Source organism: Chrysemys picta, chromosome 13, assembly GCF_011386835.1.
Source record: "Chrysemys picta bellii isolate R12L10 chromosome 13, ASM1138683v2, whole genome shotgun sequence".
NCBI lineage: Eukaryota > Metazoa > Chordata > Testudines > Emydidae > Chrysemys > Chrysemys picta.
Window position 1 is genome coordinate 48,229,718 of NC_088803.1, and position 16,509 is coordinate 48,246,226.

Consider the following 16,509-nt stretch of genomic DNA (forward strand, 5'->3'; position numbering starts at 1 on the left):
ATTTTCTGCTAATCCATGGTTTTTTTTAAAAGTGGTTGGAGTCAGGTTTCTACTTTGGTTAATGAATGTATAGAGAGGGTACAGAAGTGAGAGATATAGTGGTTGGCTTTATTCACAGTTACACTGTGACAACAGTTTGGAAAAGCTGATTTTGAAAGGTTTATGCTGCAATTTTATTCTGACCAGTGAATTTATCTAGATATGATTAAAGAACCGAACTGCTTGAAAACAATAATACTTAGCTCTTTTTCAGAAATGCATGTGCACAAAAGTCCATGTGCACTGGAGTGCCTAATTTTGCATGGGCAATTATCTTGCAGTGCACTCACTTAACATCCAACTGGCCGCATTTGAGCACCTTTACTGTACAGGATGGTGAGCACAACAATTGAGCACACACTTTTCCATATATTTGCTCAAATTTTTGGGGAGAAAGGCATTAAAAGAGGAATGGTATTAATGGGAGAAGCTTGGGTATTATATTACTGAAGGCCAAACTTTATTTTTGAGTAATGTTTTCTCTGCCAGAATGAAAGTTATGCTGTTAAATCTCTTCCTTGAATTGAAACTGTGTGTTGTTAGAGTCTGTCTAAGACACCTAGATCCATGCACAGGCACTTGGATAGTTGCATGGATAAACTGAAATAAATAAATACACTCTGAAAATCTGGGTTGATTCATCTTCAACGTGTTTTCAAGTAACTAATTGAAACCCATCAAAACAGCATTATTACACGAAAGTAGTACAAGAAAATAGTATTATTACATGAATGGTGTTAATGATTGCAAAATGCATTGAAGAAGTGCAAAGTGCTCTGTAAGTGCTAAGCTTTATTTATTAATAATATTTTATTTTATTATGGAGCCTTGCTAAAGTGATCCTTTAAGATCAGATCCTACTAGTCTTACACTCATTGAGTAGTCCCTGCTCCTCAAGTGGTGCTATAGACTCCAGTGCAACTAATGAGGGAGGAAGGGACCTCACAATATGAAGCAGAAGATGGGACAATTGTGATCATCCTGTCTGGCCTTGGAATGGAGTAAATTACATTCATACAGAGGGCCAAATTTTGCCCTTCATCACACTTGCACAGCCCCAATGAACCACAGTGAGCCTTTGTCAAACTGGGAGGGAGGAAGGAGGTTATCTGAAATATACTATTAGCTTGCAGTTATTAAATGGACTATATTTTCTTGAGGCCAGCTCTTACTCACTGTTTCCCGGACTGATTACGAAGTAAAAGATCTCAGGCCCTTAACCATTTTAGGATAGTGACATTATTTACAGTGTCACACGTACCAGGGAAGGATCCCAACATAGTCAGTATATTGTACGTGTTCTTTTTTCCCCATCTTTTAGCTAAATCAGCACTCTCAGTGAAAAAGCCAGTTCCCAGAAGCATCATGTGGATTTGTGACACTCCTTGGGAGGCTTTGCCGTTCATAAACCAATGAGTGGATTACACTTTATCCATATGGAGTTTATTATCTGTGACAGAAATAATATGGATAATCCTCATAACCCAAGTAATCCATGAAAAATTTAATACATGTTACTAAGATAAATTAACCAGATGGGGCCAGAAGAATTTGGCCTGTTCTTGAGTGATGGATGTGCCTGAGATGCAAAATTTGGGTCAAGATCTGAACTTTCCTAAAGTCTGAGGTGTTTGGGTTTAGGATTTAGGTTGGGCACCATATCGTATCATCAGTTGTTTTAACTGGTTCAGGACACCATGCATAAGAGAACAGGACACAATAACTATCACTCATACACTGTATGAGAAGCACTAAAACCAACACAGTACCTATTACTCTAATTAACCATATTTTGGGGCTATACATACTCATTGAATGTTTGCTCTATGCATCGTATTTCCCGCTCAGACATACGTTGACTAATATATTTGGAGCCTGCAGCAATGGAGATGTCTATCTCACACAGGAGCAAATACAACTACAGTTTTACTACCTGCGGGAGAACAGGTGAGGGGGAGAGGTTACGGATGTGCAGAACCCATACAGGAGGGGTTGCTATAGAGATCAGCTCTCAACATGCTGTCATGAAGGTGAATTGACAGCCAGGCAAGGGCAGGCCTGCAGGGGGAAGTAAGTGGTTTTGCAGGTTGGTTGATCCACAGGCCATTATTCCCCCAGGGATAGGCTTTGCTGTTGCTATAAGGCCTGGTCTGACCCACCAAGTAGCTCAGCCACCTGGCTCTGTTTTCCCCAATCTAACCTAAAAGAAAATGATTTGGAGTCATGGGTGCTGCTAGGAAGCCATGGGACCAGGGAGTCATGGATGGACGGTCAGAATCAGTAAGCCTTCCTCACTCAGGAAAAAGGGGCTTGGTTTTTATTCAATTACTGAGCAAATATTCCTTACGACACTATGGTGTAACACAATACCTCAGCGTCTACCCACATAGCGTAAGCCACTTTCACCGATGGGAAAGCATAAATTGTGAAAGAATGTCATTTGCTACAGTAGGACCCTATAAAAGTCCAACCGCCACAGAGTAAAAAGGAAGATTAACTATTGTTGGGCATGCTGCAGCAAAGAGGATTATGTCAGATGCCAATTATCAGCTAACTCATTACATTCGTCTAACTGAGGTCTGCAACTGAGTTCCAGAGTATTTTTAATTGGTCCTGTGACTTATTGTGCTATATTCAATGCTAATCCAATGAAAACCTTTGCCATTTTCACTATTGATATAATGCCAAATATTTTTTGGAGGGGCGTGGGAGGATCTTTTATTAATCTCATAATCAAATGCAAGCCAAATACTTTTGTGGCTTTGGTGCTTTTGCTAAATTGACCATTCAGGCCTGGCTGTACAGAAAGTAAGTAAGTTTACAAGCATAGTTTGGCTGTGATCTTTCTGAAAGATGGGTAAATGTATAGTTTACGGATAGTGTAATCAGTATGCAAAGCAATCTGGAAGTATTTAAAATAATCTGGAAATGATCAGCTGAGTCATTAAAAATCGAGATCAGTGAAAAGCGATACTTGTGTGGTGCCTATAAACAGTGCCAATTAGGAATTGTATGTAGTTAAATCAAGCTCTCTTTTCTAAAGGCTGTATTCTGTCCTCTGAAGGAGGTGCACTTCCCTATGGAAGTGAACTGCTCCTACTTAATAGCCAGATTTTTAAAATTACTTCCCTAGGTAAAAATTGGTTTGCTGGACATTATATTCAAGCAGTACGGTTTTCCTTCATGCAGCACGTAGGTGCAAATTGAGTCAGTCAGGATATGACTACAAAGGCAGTTAGTGCTGACAGTTTAAAGAATGAAGTTTCTCTGTGTGGGAAAAAAAATCAGATAAAACATCCTGTGATGGTCCTCTCTCAGGGGTGGGTCAGTAGGGTAGCATTGCCTAGTGGTCAGGGTGTAGGCCCATGACTTGCAGGGGGGTTGTTGGTAAGGGAGCCCGGGGCCCTCCCATGCCACTAGGCTCCAACCCAAAGCTCTTTGAGGGCTATGCCCCACCCCCACTCACCCCCCGCAATGGTCCCACAGTTGTCATCTGCATTTAGGCGGAGTGAAGGGTGTCCACAAACCACAAGGCAGCTTCAGGCGGCTGTGTGTAGCTCTCTACCGCTCTCGTGCAGCAACTGCAACTTCCTCCTTCAGCGGTATGGCCTACCCACCCTCCTGGGCCAGCTGTGTCCTAGGGCTTTCCTCTGCTGGGGTCATTGAAACAAAATAGAGGGGAATGAACAAAACTTGGAGTGCCTATGAGAGGCAGAGGGAAATGCTTCCCTCTCAAGCTGTCTTAGCAGCAGGGCCTCCCTTTCCTCCGGGAGGGACCTTTGGGCAGTTGTTGTGTGGAGAGATTCTGTCTTGCCCTCAGCTCTCCGCTGCTGGAGCTACAGGGTGCAGGTCTGCTCTCTTCTCTGGTCTGCCCCCAATTGAGCTGCTCCGCTGCCTTTAACTCCTTCCCCATTTGGAGCATTTCCTACAGGTGTAGCAGGCGGGGCTGGCTGAGCCCAGAGCAGTTCTTTAACCCCTGCTCGCCCAGGGTGGGGGGTTTGTATACCACGACACACATCCATAGTTTAAGAGTTTATTATCTTTAGATTATTAGGAGCAAGTGTAATGAGAATACCAGAAAGATGAGCTCACAAAAATGATACACTCTGAGAGACTGATTTTTTGTATGGCTTCATGCTAAAATAAACTTCAGTAAAGAAACTGGTGCATAGTATAGACGGTCATCTGAATATATTTTCTAGCGTATAGCCTAGATTCTCTCAAAGCAGTAGCCATGTTTTTACTTTAATGTAGATAGAACGTTGATGCATTTTTATGTATTGCTTCCTGTTCTATATTAAAAGAAGTGAAAATAAATGAAGGGTGATGGCAGTACTAAGGCCACTTGGTAAAAAAAATAAATATCACAGATAGCTTTATATTTATGACATTACCGTTTTATGATGATACTTTTTTTTAAATTAGGCACTGCACTTATATTTCAAAGTTTCTGTGTTAGCACGTGCTAGCAGTAGCCCGGAGGATTTAGAACTGACAGTTCATGAAGAGTACAAATTTTATCTTGGTGAAAATGACTCATGAAATGTGAATACATTCTTAGATTAGCAGCCTGCTGACAGGAGTTCCACTGAGAAAACAAAAAGAATGATTGTTCTCTATTCTGGTCACAAATCCACACTCCACACTCAGTCCCACAGTAGCTGGACATTCCTGGTAAAGAGCTCAGTACAGAATGTTGCTAGGCACTTTCTGCTGTGATCCAAAAGCACTTAAATTTAAGTGTGTGAGTTCTTGAACTACCGAAGACAGGATTGGGGGCCACAGTGCCTAGCAGCTTGCAGGATCAAGCCCCAAATGATCAGCAGTGAAATAGTTAATAACATTGGCATAAGGTCCATACCTCTCATAGTACCATAGGCCTGAATTTTCCAAGGTCAGCATTTGTTTTGGCAGTGTAAAATTGCACACTCAGTATTTGCACCTGTACTCTGTAGCCACAAACTCCTACTTTGCACACAAGTTGGTCCCAGTGGTTTTCTGGATGTCAAATTCTCACTCACACAGACACACAGAGCTGTGAATCTATACCAAGCTGGTGCAGCCAGTTTATATATGTAGATATAAAGAAATAATCTGTAAGTGTTTCCAGCAAAATGCAGCTTAATACTAATTGGTTTGCCGAGTGCTGCTGCTTTCCCCCTGGGTTAAGATGATCAGAAAGTGTTTTTGTTTTAAAGGGAAAACAAACAAACAGTTTCGTCTTCTCCTTCACCCCTGTTCTCTGCAAGCCCATGGCACTGTTGATACGTGGTTTATTGCAGTCTAAAGGGAAACATTTTTATAGGAGCTTCTTGTGCAAGTGTTGGCAGCATGTCACAGGTTTATCAACAGCCTGACATGCAGGGATTGAAATATGGATGCTTTGAAAATATCCTGCACTAAACAATTCAAATATCTTATTTTCTAATTTATTTAAGACCAGCATTGAATGGGGTTCCTCACTGTCTCCATTTATTATAGTTCAACCAGTGTATTTCACAACCAGTTACGGGGGAAACTGGAGCCACCAAGAGTACCCAGCCCAAGAACCACTTTGAGAGTAGGCAATCCTCATCAGTAATCAGTTTATAGTCAGTTATCTGTGCCCTCTGGCTGGCTGTAAAATGGCACGTACAGTCTAATGAACTATAGAGAGGACGTCACAGAATAATTGCAGATAGATCTCAGGGCCTGAAATAAAATTGATCCAAGTGTGGAAAGTTCTCATGATAGTTACAACCTGTTTTTAAACAATATCCAAAAAATGAGCACATGGGACCTTTTACAATATGAAATTCATGGTTTCCACATAGCAACTGTTAAAAGTTTCTTCATACAGAAGAGGGTTTTGCTGAGATCACATCTGCGTTGATTACCAGGATAAGCTGTTCCTCTGTCGCTTTACGGCCACTGCAGCTACCAGTGGTTTACAGCTATTCAAATGGTATGCCCTCTTCCGCGTCAGAGTCACGTCTTCGAAAAGGACTTTCCTCCACTGCCACGCCTCTGCCCCTCTCCCCAGAGACGATTAAAGAGTGACTCTCTTCACACATTAAAACAAGTACAAATGGTGGAAATGATCAGACGCATGCTGACTGTCACCTTGCAATCCCTCTGCCTTTGCTGCGTCACTGTTCTTTTCCTGTACATTATCTATCAAGGGGAAGCAACTTGGGCCAGATGCTGATTTCACTTACCCCAGTTGTAAACTTAGGGCTTGTCCACACAAGGGACACTGAGGAAAATGAATCTGAATTAACTAAATATATGGCTTTAAAGTGGATTAGTAAAATTGCATGAAACCTCTGTTCAAACTAAACTGAAGTAAGGCCACTGTAATTCTGACTGAACCCACACAGAGGTTTCATGCAGTTTAACTAATCCACTTTAAAGTCACACCTTTAGTGAATTCAGATTAATTTTCCCGAGTGGACAAGTCCTTAAAGTAATTCCACTGCAGCCAATGGAATTAATTCAGATTTACACTGAGAAGTATCCTGTCCTGTGATTCGGAGCCACTGCAGAGGTGCCCCAATGAGACGCACCACTGGCCTGGAAACCATATTTGTCTTCAATAGAGATGGCACTAGGCCTGAGGAAACCTAACCCCAACCCTTATTATTGGACTGCCGCCCTTCCCAGGGGCCCAAATAGGAACCACTATTGTTTTACCTTAAATTGCAACCATAGGCTGCTCAAGACAATCTGGTGCCCATAAGCAAAACTTCAGTGTGCTGCCCCCCGTAATGGTCCCTCGCTCTCCTGCTCGGAGGGAGGCCACTCAGTCCAGTCCTGTCTGGCCAGGACCAGAGTCCGCAGGACAGCCAAGAGCCCACAATAGGGCTGGGCGATCAATAGTCACAGTTAGGCTTTAGCCTGGGTTTGGGCGGCTTTACCTGTCAGCCCTTAAATAGAGTCTATAACTGAGCTGGGGGCTTGAGGAGGCTCGGGCAGCCAGCAAACAAACCGTCTACAGGTGCTGGTAACGATGGCTCCTTCTTCAGGTCTAGAGCTTCCCTGCACAGTGTAGGGAGTCAGCCACCCCGGGGTGGAGTGGCAGGAGGACGTGGGCCCACCCTACTCCACGGCATCCCAGCCCAGGGCCCTAGCAGGGGCAGGATTGGCTGCCCCTGCATTGGTGGGGATCCAGCCGCAACATGCCGACTGAGCCACGCCAGGTTCTGCAGCCGGCTGCTCCGTGGTTGCCCCTGGGCCACTTCCTGCCTCCCCGGGGTTCGGTACCTGTGACCTCCAGGCCTCTTCCGGCTCCTTCGGGGACACGGCAGCAGGCACTCCGGGCCAGTCCTCGTCGGTGTCTGGGGATCAGGAACGGGCAGGCGTAGGTTCCCCTCCGGGATGCTACAGAACAGGCAGAGCGTCCTTCGCCTCCGCAGGCTCTGCCCCAACTGTGCTGCAAGGCCGGCCTTTTATACTTCCAGCCACTCCCCGGTGCTTCTGGCGAGAGGGGTGGGGTGATCTAGGCTCCGCCCTCCAAGGGAAGTGTAATGGTGCCTTGCTCTCCAATTCGGAGGGAGGCCACTCAGTCTCACTACACCCTCCCTTCATAGGCCTATGGCAGCATATTTGGCCCTGCCGCTCCTCCATCATGATGGAGAAATGGCCAGGTCAAATTTGAGTGAGTGGCATTGCGACCTGGTGCACGGGGTCATAGTGCCACTCAAATCTGCCGCCCTAAGCAGCTACCTAGTTTGGCTATAGCTAGAGCGTCTCCCTGATTGCAACTGCTTAAGCCACTGTACTGAGGATATCTGCTATCGTCCCCTTTCTGCCAGTTCTAGTATAATACCTGTTCACTTTAACCATTAGTGGGACACCTGGGACTAGTGCTTATATGGCCTAGCAACTGAAGCACCTTTAACACTTGCCTCTAAGTCATGGTACACCTGGTGCACTGCCTTAGAGGTCTGGCATACCACAGCACTGAGCAGCTGTAATACTTGCACCTTGGTGAGGGGGGTTGGCTTGTTATGGCTGGTCCACCTGTCAGGTCTTGCATCATAACGAGTATTATTTATTATCTTTATTATCGTAGTGCCTAGGGACTCTACGATAGGCTCTGGGCCCTATTGTGGTCAGTCCTGTACAGATGAGTAACAAGGAGGACAGTCTCTGACCCAAGGAGCACGCCACCTACATGGCAGACAGGACAAAACAGGTGGACAAAACAGACAAATAGGCTGGGCATGGTCTGAGTTTGGTTCTATACATTGCAGCATCTGTGCTGAACATTTTCAGAATGACAAGCAGCTGCATTCTGCCCTCAGAGTCCATGGAAGTTGCACATGTGGATCTGAGAAGGGAATTTGTCCCAATATCCCCTGGCATGAGACACACTGAGATACACTTTCAGCATAAACTGTTGTAGTAATAAGGGAAGAGGGAGACATTGCTGCTGAATTAACGTAGAATCCCCTTGCCTTTGTAAGAATGTTATGTTGCCTGTGACTATCATTTAATGTACAGTGGGTTTTCTTATTCCTTTTTCAAGGTGATTCTGCAGATTTCAGTCCATTGGCGGGATTAGGCTTTGGGTAAATCTGAAGTCCTCACTGCAGCTTGAGTGTTTTGCTAAACTCGGAGGGAGAATTGGTTCCGAAATGAAGGTTTGGTACAGCAATCAGTGAGAATGGTGAACTGCTTGACACATCATGTTTGCTAACGTCTTCTGATGTTCTTGTCACAGAATGAAGTGGTCCGGAACCTGACATTCACCCTCTGCCTGCTTACAACTGGCCACAAATTGCAATAAACTGGGAGCCAAATTGTGTCTGCACCGGGTAAAAGATCCTCAGCCAGAAACAGCCACACAAGCCTTTGGTTGCCCATTGATGGAAATGTCTTATAATTCGACAGGAGAAAATGAATTCAGTTCCCCCCAGAATTTAACTGTACCCAGCGCATCCACTCCAGCTGAGAACAGCATAAAGGAGCCTTGTACCACACCACTGAGCAATGATACTTCATATTCCAACACAAACAGCCCTTCAGATTCTTGTGTGAAACCTCTCTGCGATGCAGCATCCGAAAAGAAAAGCCAGTGCAACGAAGGAGTGAAATATGTCTCCTCCGAAGGAGTCAAGTGTGGGTGGGGGGCTTTCACGCCTGCTTGTTTACAGTTCTTCAACACACCTAAGGGCGTCTTGTTATTCCTCTGTGTGGCTTCTTTTTTGCAAGGGATGATAGTGAACGGCTTCATTAATACAGTCATCACCTCAATAGAACGGCGCTTTGACCTGCACAGCTACCAGAGCGGACTGATTGCAAGCTCTTATGACATAGCGGCATGTGGCTGCTTGACGTTTGTCAGTTACTTTGGGGGCAATGGGCATAAACCGCGGTGGCTGGGATGGGGAGTGCTCATTATGGGAGTCGGCTCCATTGTCTTTGCATTGCCCCACTTCACCACTAGCCAGTATGAAGTACACCTGCCAAAAGAGAACGGCATGTGCTCTTCCAACCAGAGCATGCCATGTGCGGAAAGCGTCTCGATCCTCTCAAACTACAGATTTGTCTTCATGCTCGGGCAGTTCCTGCATGGGATTGGAGCGACACCACTCTACACTCTTGGAGTGACCTATTTAGATGAAAATGTCAAGTCTAATTATTCCCCTGTGTATATTGGTAAGTCAAGTAGCCTACTGAGGAAGAGCCTTCTGTTCTCTTCAGTCATGTTGGCTGAAGAGAAATCAAATGCATCTGTGCTGGCCCGGAATGTAAAGTGCTGGAGGAGATCACCAGGGGTAATCCAAGTCATTTGTTCCAAATATCAGAAGAGATGAAAATAGGAGAGGGGAAGCAACAGGCTGGAAGATTTTGAGTTTTCCCTCCAGTTATTTACAGGCAAGAAGAATGTTGTGAGTTGCCTGAATATTACAGCAACTAGATGCATTACTTTAAATCTCCAGGTTCATCCCCCGCCCCTCCATCCCCATATATATCTGAACATTGCAGAGCTCTGACATCTGACCAAGTATATGAATTACAGGTCTGACCTCAGCTTCTACACTTAGAACACAATCCACTGGTTCTTTGTCCTTCCCCAAAGCATGCGATAATATCCTCAAGATCGCATTTCTCCTTTTAGTGCTACAGCATGAGAAGGGCATTGATAATAATAAAGATCCTCTTCTATGCATGGCTAATCATATGGCAACGGCAAAAGACCTCTAATATAAATTGGTGTGATAGGGAACATGTTCACTAAGGGCCTAATCTGGAGTCAATTGAAAGACTCCAGTTGGCTTTGGATAGACCTGTGGGCCTGAGCTGTAATACCGGAGGGCTGTGGAGATAGAGGAAGAAACCACAAGGGTCTGTTCAGGTCAGTGGTCCATGTCACTATTCTGATGGCAGTGATGGGTGGAGCAAAACATAGGCTCCAATCATGCAGTCACTACCATGCAAGTTGCTTGCCATGGTCAGTAGTGAGACAACAGGCATATTCCCAGTAGCAAGCATTATGCCCAGTAGTCCGTGCTAACAGGATCAAGCCCTTGACTGGAAAATAATAAAAAAAGTTAACTCCAAATTACATAGTAGTTTTTCTGCTGAAACCAATTTAGGCTCCCATCTGACAAACACATGCACGTGCATTGCCTCCAAGGGTACTTGGACTAGTCCCAAATACATGATTGTCCATCTGCCTATGTCACAACCATGGGAGGAATAAATGGAAACAGTGTGACTCGGACTATACGCCCATGCAAGTCCGGGCGAACCAGGTCTGCGTGCCTGCTTCCTCTTTTGCTGGAGCATGTGGGGAGGGAGGGTCAGGAAGGAGGCAGAGTCACAGTTCCTCCCTCTACTTACGGAGACAGTGTGCGGAGTGTCATGATTTGCTGCTGGTAAAGACGTGCAGGAAATTACTGACTTCCCTGAGTGACAGAAGCAGGGGGTGGATCTTGTTACTCTTTTTACCACCCAGAGAGCTTGTATTTAATAACAACCAATATATGTTCATCTAAATGTTACCTGGCACCGCTGTGAGAACCTGCTCTAAACTACAGCCAGCCAGGCTCTTCTGCCCCCTACAGTCCAGAATCCCGCCTTGCAAAATGAAGGAGGATCTTTGCTGGCTGCAGTCCATAGCCTCCACAGCACTGACCCGTTGCCCCACAGCGGAAGGGAGCTGAGACACCAGAGCTGTGTGTGTGAGTCCAGAGCTGTAACTACCCATTTTAGCGCCCAGGGTGAGCAAGCGTATTTGCTGCCACTTTTTTTTCAGCATTTGTCCGGTCCATTTTTCTGCCCCTGCGGTTTTGCACCCGGGGCAGCTGTCCTGCTCACCTCACTGTGGTTACGGCCCTGTGTGAGGCACGCTTCCTTCCAGAGCTGCACTTGAGACCATGGCACTTTCATACCACTCCCTTGCCCAGTGCCTACCGTCACCCTAGGATTTTTTGCACCGTTTCATTTGAGGGCTAGTTTAAAGAAAGAGCAGAGTCAGGGCTTTCAGTGAAATGCAAAGGATTCTGTAACACTGATTGTTTTCTTTTTCAGCTATTTTCTACACTGCTGCAATTCTTGGGCCCGCAGCAGGTTATCTGGTAGGAGGAATGTTTCTAAATATTTATACTCATATAGGCAAACAGTAAGTTGGTAAAAATAATCTTGTTCCTTTTCCTTTATGCTGTGCAGTTCCTTTAAAAAAAATGAAATGAAACCTTTGAAGACGATGGGTAGTTTTCCATTTAAGTTGCTAAAGGGGTTTTGTCCAGCAGTGAATTTGTAAGTGGGCTGTGTGTGGATATGAAACCAGAAAGATGGGTTTTCATTAATGGAAAAGAATGATTCACAAGCCTTATTTTTCTAAATCCATCAGCTTTGTGGTTTGTCATGTGCTGGAGCTGAGCTGTGGTGAGCAAGAGGATTTCTTGAATGAGTTCCCCTGTGTCTGCAGCATGTCACCTTTTCCAGTATGCCTCACAATGATTCTGCAGTGCCACCTAGTCACTCTTTGGTTTACTGGGGGGAGTTTCTTTTTCATTTGCAGCAAATGAATGATCCTGGCAAAAGTGTTTTAAGCCTGGCCTGTCATTTTGCTGTGACATTTGGTAGATTAGTGGACAGGATCATTTTGTTTCTTTCGGCAACGAGCCTTGTAGCAAAAGATTGATCTGCTATTGAACGCAGGCCTGGGTGACAAAAATAGAAATGAAAATGGAACCCGGAACGGATGAGAGCTCAGAGATAAATACAGTGTTAAACAACTCTGTTTTCAGGCTCATTATCATGAATGATCTGTTATAGTTGCCAATAGGGCTGTGGGTCTGAAAGGAAGAATGGTCCAGTGGTTAGGGTGCTGGCCTAGAACTTGGGAAACCTGGATTCAATTGCCTGCTCTGCCATGGCCTTCCTGTGTGACCTTGGGCAAGTCACTTAGTCTCTTTGTGCCTCAGTTTCCCACCCATGGAATGAAGATGATAGTACTCCCCTATCTGACAGGGGTGTGGTCAGGATAAAGACATTAAAGATTATAAAGTGCTGAGATTAGGGTGGCCAGATGTCTCGATACTATCAGGACCATCCCAATATTAGGCGCTTTGTCTTATATAGGAAACTATACCCCCCCAAAGTGTCCTGATTTTTCACACTTGCTATCTGGTCACCCTAGCTGAGGTACTACAGTAGCAGGGGCCATATAAGTACCAATAACAAATTGTGTTGGCCAAGATGGTGGGGTGGTTTACAGTAGCAAGCTCACATTTGAGCATTAGCATAGGTAGCCATGTGTAAAAATATCTTGTTTATTCATTCAGAAGCCTGCTTGTATGCACAAATCGTAGGGGCACCACATCAGAGCCCTGGTTGCAATGGTTTCAGCACCTCCAGCTCCCAGTTTTGCACCCAAAAGAAGCAGCCAGATTTTCAGCAGAGCCGAGCTCCCATTTCGGCATCTAAATGAAACAGGCAGATTTTCAGAAGTGCTCCCAGCCGCTCTTGTTGCCCAAGTGGTGGGTTCTCCATAGGTCTCAGTGGGACCTGTAGAGTGCTGGGCACATTTGGAATAGGGGGAGGGATAGCTCAGTGGTTTGAGCATTGGCCTGCTAAACCTAGGGTTGTGAGTTCAATCCATAAGGGAGCCACTTAGGGATCTGAGGCAAAATCAGTACTTGGTCCTGCTAGTGAAGGCAGGGGCTGGACTCAATGACCTTTCAGGGTCCCTTCCAGTTCTAGGAGATAGGATATCTCCATTAGAAAAATAGAAAAAAAAATTCAGCTCATTTTGCTCAGCTGCCGAGACAAGAGCTGGGCTCTCTGGCAAATCCGACCTCAAATGCTGAGCGCTTTTGAGTTCGTCTGATGTTATATTCTCAGCTACGTTTTGTGCTGTTTCCACACACATTGATCAGATTTTCAGCTCTTTGGTTACATACAGAAAGGGGTGGAAAATGCTGCAGTACTTCACTTCCCCTTTGATCCCAATCATGAAACCCAAGCACTAAATTTACTCTGCTGCTCTCTCATGTGATAAGACATCCCGCTGGCAAACCGCGTAGGTGTTTGGAACATCTGAGCTTGGAGCGGCTTTGAAGCGGCAGCCCCAGAGGTTGTGTCGCCGATGGAACTCACCTGTGCCAGCCTTTGAATTTGCCTTTAGTTCGGAAGGATGATTTGTGCAGTTTGTTTGCGAATAAAGAGCCCTTTGGCAGAGCTTCTATTGCACAGTTAGATGAGGGTTCTGAATACTCAGGCTTGTTCAGCCTTTTGTACTGGGTTTTGTTATGATTGACTTACAGGAGAATGCCAAGGGCTGACAGTACTTTTCACACTGCTATTGAGCACTGACTCCAGGCTGGGAACACCCAGCCACATGTCGTTTTTCTTGCCACAGTCCTTACTCAGCCGTACAGGAGAATATGGGGGATAAAGCCCTGTAATTCCCCTGCTGAGCCTTGGCCAGATTGTTATTGCAGGGACAGCAGGGGCTACTCAGCTGCTGGCAGCGAATGAGTAAGAAGCGCCGGGAGTGGGAGGAGCCCTAGTTCTGTCCCCCCCCCCCCCCTGTTCTGGGAAAAGGAGGGAAATGTTGTATTCCAAGTTCCCCAGAGGAAGGAAAGCAGGGTGGAGCTGTGACTCTCTGGGTCTGCCCCTGGGACAGCACAGCTCCACACAGCCCCTTACCCAAGGCAGGCTGTAAAGTTAAAATGTAGCCCATCGTGAGGTTTTAATAGTAAAGATAAGTCTTCTCTGGTTCCTTACAGCACAGAGCCCCCTTGGACGGTGGTTTTATTTTTCAGTAAGAAGTAAAATCCAAGGACTAAAATCTGCTCTCAGATGCACCTGTATAAATCTGCTATCTCCATTGCCGCCAGGGGCGTTACTTCAGATTTATACTAGTGTCAGGAAGAGCAGAATTTGGCTCCAAGTTTTCAGTTTGTCATGTGCACAAAATATACTTGGGGGCAGATTGCCCTCCGCCTTGTGCCAGTTTTACTTTGCTGACTTCACCTGCTACTCCTGATCCATGCCAGGGTTAGGGTGAAGAAGCCTCTAATGTTCCCTCCCAGTTAGGTAACTGCCTTCCCCCCTTTGTTCTTTTACAGAATGGATCTAACCCCAGATAATACTCTCTGGGTTGGGGCCTGGTGGATAGGATTCCTGGGTGCTGGAGCTGCTGCCCTTCTCACTGCCATTCCCATTCTGGGTTACCCTCGCCGGCTGCCAGGTATACGAAGAATGAAATCCTGAATAACTTCGGGTAAAACACTTGGGGATCTTCTTAATGGAGGACGGCTGCCGTGACTCATTAGCCTGTGTTTCAGTGGAGCTATTGCCTGAGCCTTGCTGCTGCTGTGATACAAACCTTGTTTCTCATTTCAGTGTCACAGAGTTGATACGTCTATGGATGAGGCCATGCAAATTGGCTGCTTTAGGTTGGAGCGGAAAGAACTTAATCATTAGATGTTAATTACTCCAGTGGGGCAGAACCCTGTTTCTTTGTTTTGTTACTAGTAGCCTGCTATTTATGCTGTCCTCTATGTCACCAACACTTGCATTCAGGCAGTTATCCTCAGCTTGCAAGCTATACATCTCTGCCTATACACGGGGAAGGAACAAAATACAATTTCACCCATGTATTTTGTTCCCCATTAAGGTCTTTTGTTTGCTTCTCTGTCCTCCCCTCCATCTCTGTCTTTTGTCTTTTGTTCTCATTTGCTGAACATTTGAGATAATGTGACATTTTCTGCCTGTCCCGCAGACGTGCATAATACTTTGATTGTCATTAACACCTACGGGCTGACTCCTCCTATTTTGAGATATGCCTGACTAAATGTTGCCCTTCTGGATGAATGCCAATGAATGAGGAAACAATAGGCTGGGAAAAAAGTTCTTGTATTTTAAAGTGTAATTTATACATTGATTTCACATCTTCCATTTCACAGCCACCTGTCTTCCCAGTGTTTTGTTGTCTTTCTCTGTTCCGCCCCTTTATGCTTCTTATGAACGAGTAGAGAGAAAGTGGGATAAATGTGAGACAAAGGAATTGGAGAGAGAGAGGGCTTCAAAGGAATAAATTGGAGTCAAGCACCCAACTCCCATTAACTTTCAAAGCTGCTCTTTGTTGGGAAATGGTAAAACGTTTGCACAAAAGTGTCCCATGGAAAAAATTTTGCAGGAAAAAAAATCCTCTTTTACGTGGAAACATTTTTGTTGAGCATTTTCTGACTAGCTGAGTCATATTACCATCAGGTTTATACTACGGTGCTTTTTTCCCTCATGAATTTGCTACTTGTGTGGCACATAAACCCTCCTCTCATATAGTCTCTATTTCCTACATCAATGTTTTCAGGATCCCAGCGCTACATCATCATGAGAGTCTCTGAGACTCATCAGCTGAAAGATGGGAGCCAAGAAATGGCATCGGATCCCGCCTTTGGGAAAACAGTTAAAGACCTTCCACGGTGAGTACCTTTGCGTGTGCATGACATTCAGAGAGCTCTTACCAAAATTAGGGAAATGGTCCCAATTTCATCTGGCTTTCTGCAATAATAATTGAAATACTTCGCAATACCTGGGGCTTGATCCTGAAGGATGCTACTGAAATCAGTTTGAGTTGATGACACTCCGCATCTTCCAAGTTCAAGCCAATCATCCCCAAAGCACTTTACATACATTAATACTATAATGCTCCTGTACAGATCGGTATCATCAACCCCATTTTACAGATTCAATGGTAGAGCCAGGAATAAATCTAGGAACTTTAGTCACCAAATGCAGCTCCATGGTTGACATGGGGACAATTTACATTCCTGGAACTGTTTGTGTTTCAGCCTTTGAAATAAACCCCAGTTCAACGATGGTCCAGTGCACAGCATCACAGTGTGTTACAGCAAGTGTTACCTGTAAGATTGTTTTCATAAGCACAATTTTGTGCCCACAGAGACCCACGTACCATCCGGGATATGTGACATGGTGGGTTTTACAGCAGGTGGCTTAATACCAATC

The 16,509-nt window shown here is 45.1% G+C and overlaps 1 protein-coding gene across 6 annotated transcripts in view; it reads left to right on the forward strand.

Moving 5' to 3' along the window:
* SLCO4A1 (solute carrier organic anion transporter family member 4A1) overlaps positions 1–16,509 on the forward strand; it is a 48,021-nt gene that overhangs the window by 14,775 nt on the left and 16,737 nt on the right. For 2 of the 6 annotated variants that reach the window (XM_065566130.1, XM_008178593.3), the window contains 4 exons: positions 8,549–9,681; positions 11,560–11,650; positions 14,607–14,728; positions 15,854–15,965. In XM_065566130.1, the coding sequence (XP_065422202.1) occupies positions 8,889–9,681; positions 11,560–11,650; positions 14,607–14,728; positions 15,854–15,965 (1,118 nt within the window). In that variant the 5' untranslated portion in view covers positions 8,549–8,888. Of the gene's footprint in view, positions 1–8,548; positions 9,682–10,982; positions 11,250–11,559; positions 11,651–14,606; positions 14,729–15,853; positions 15,966–16,509 lie in introns of those variants that run through there. The other 4 variants (XM_005302900.3, XM_005302899.3, XM_005302902.5 and 1 more) reach the window with 3 other exon arrangements.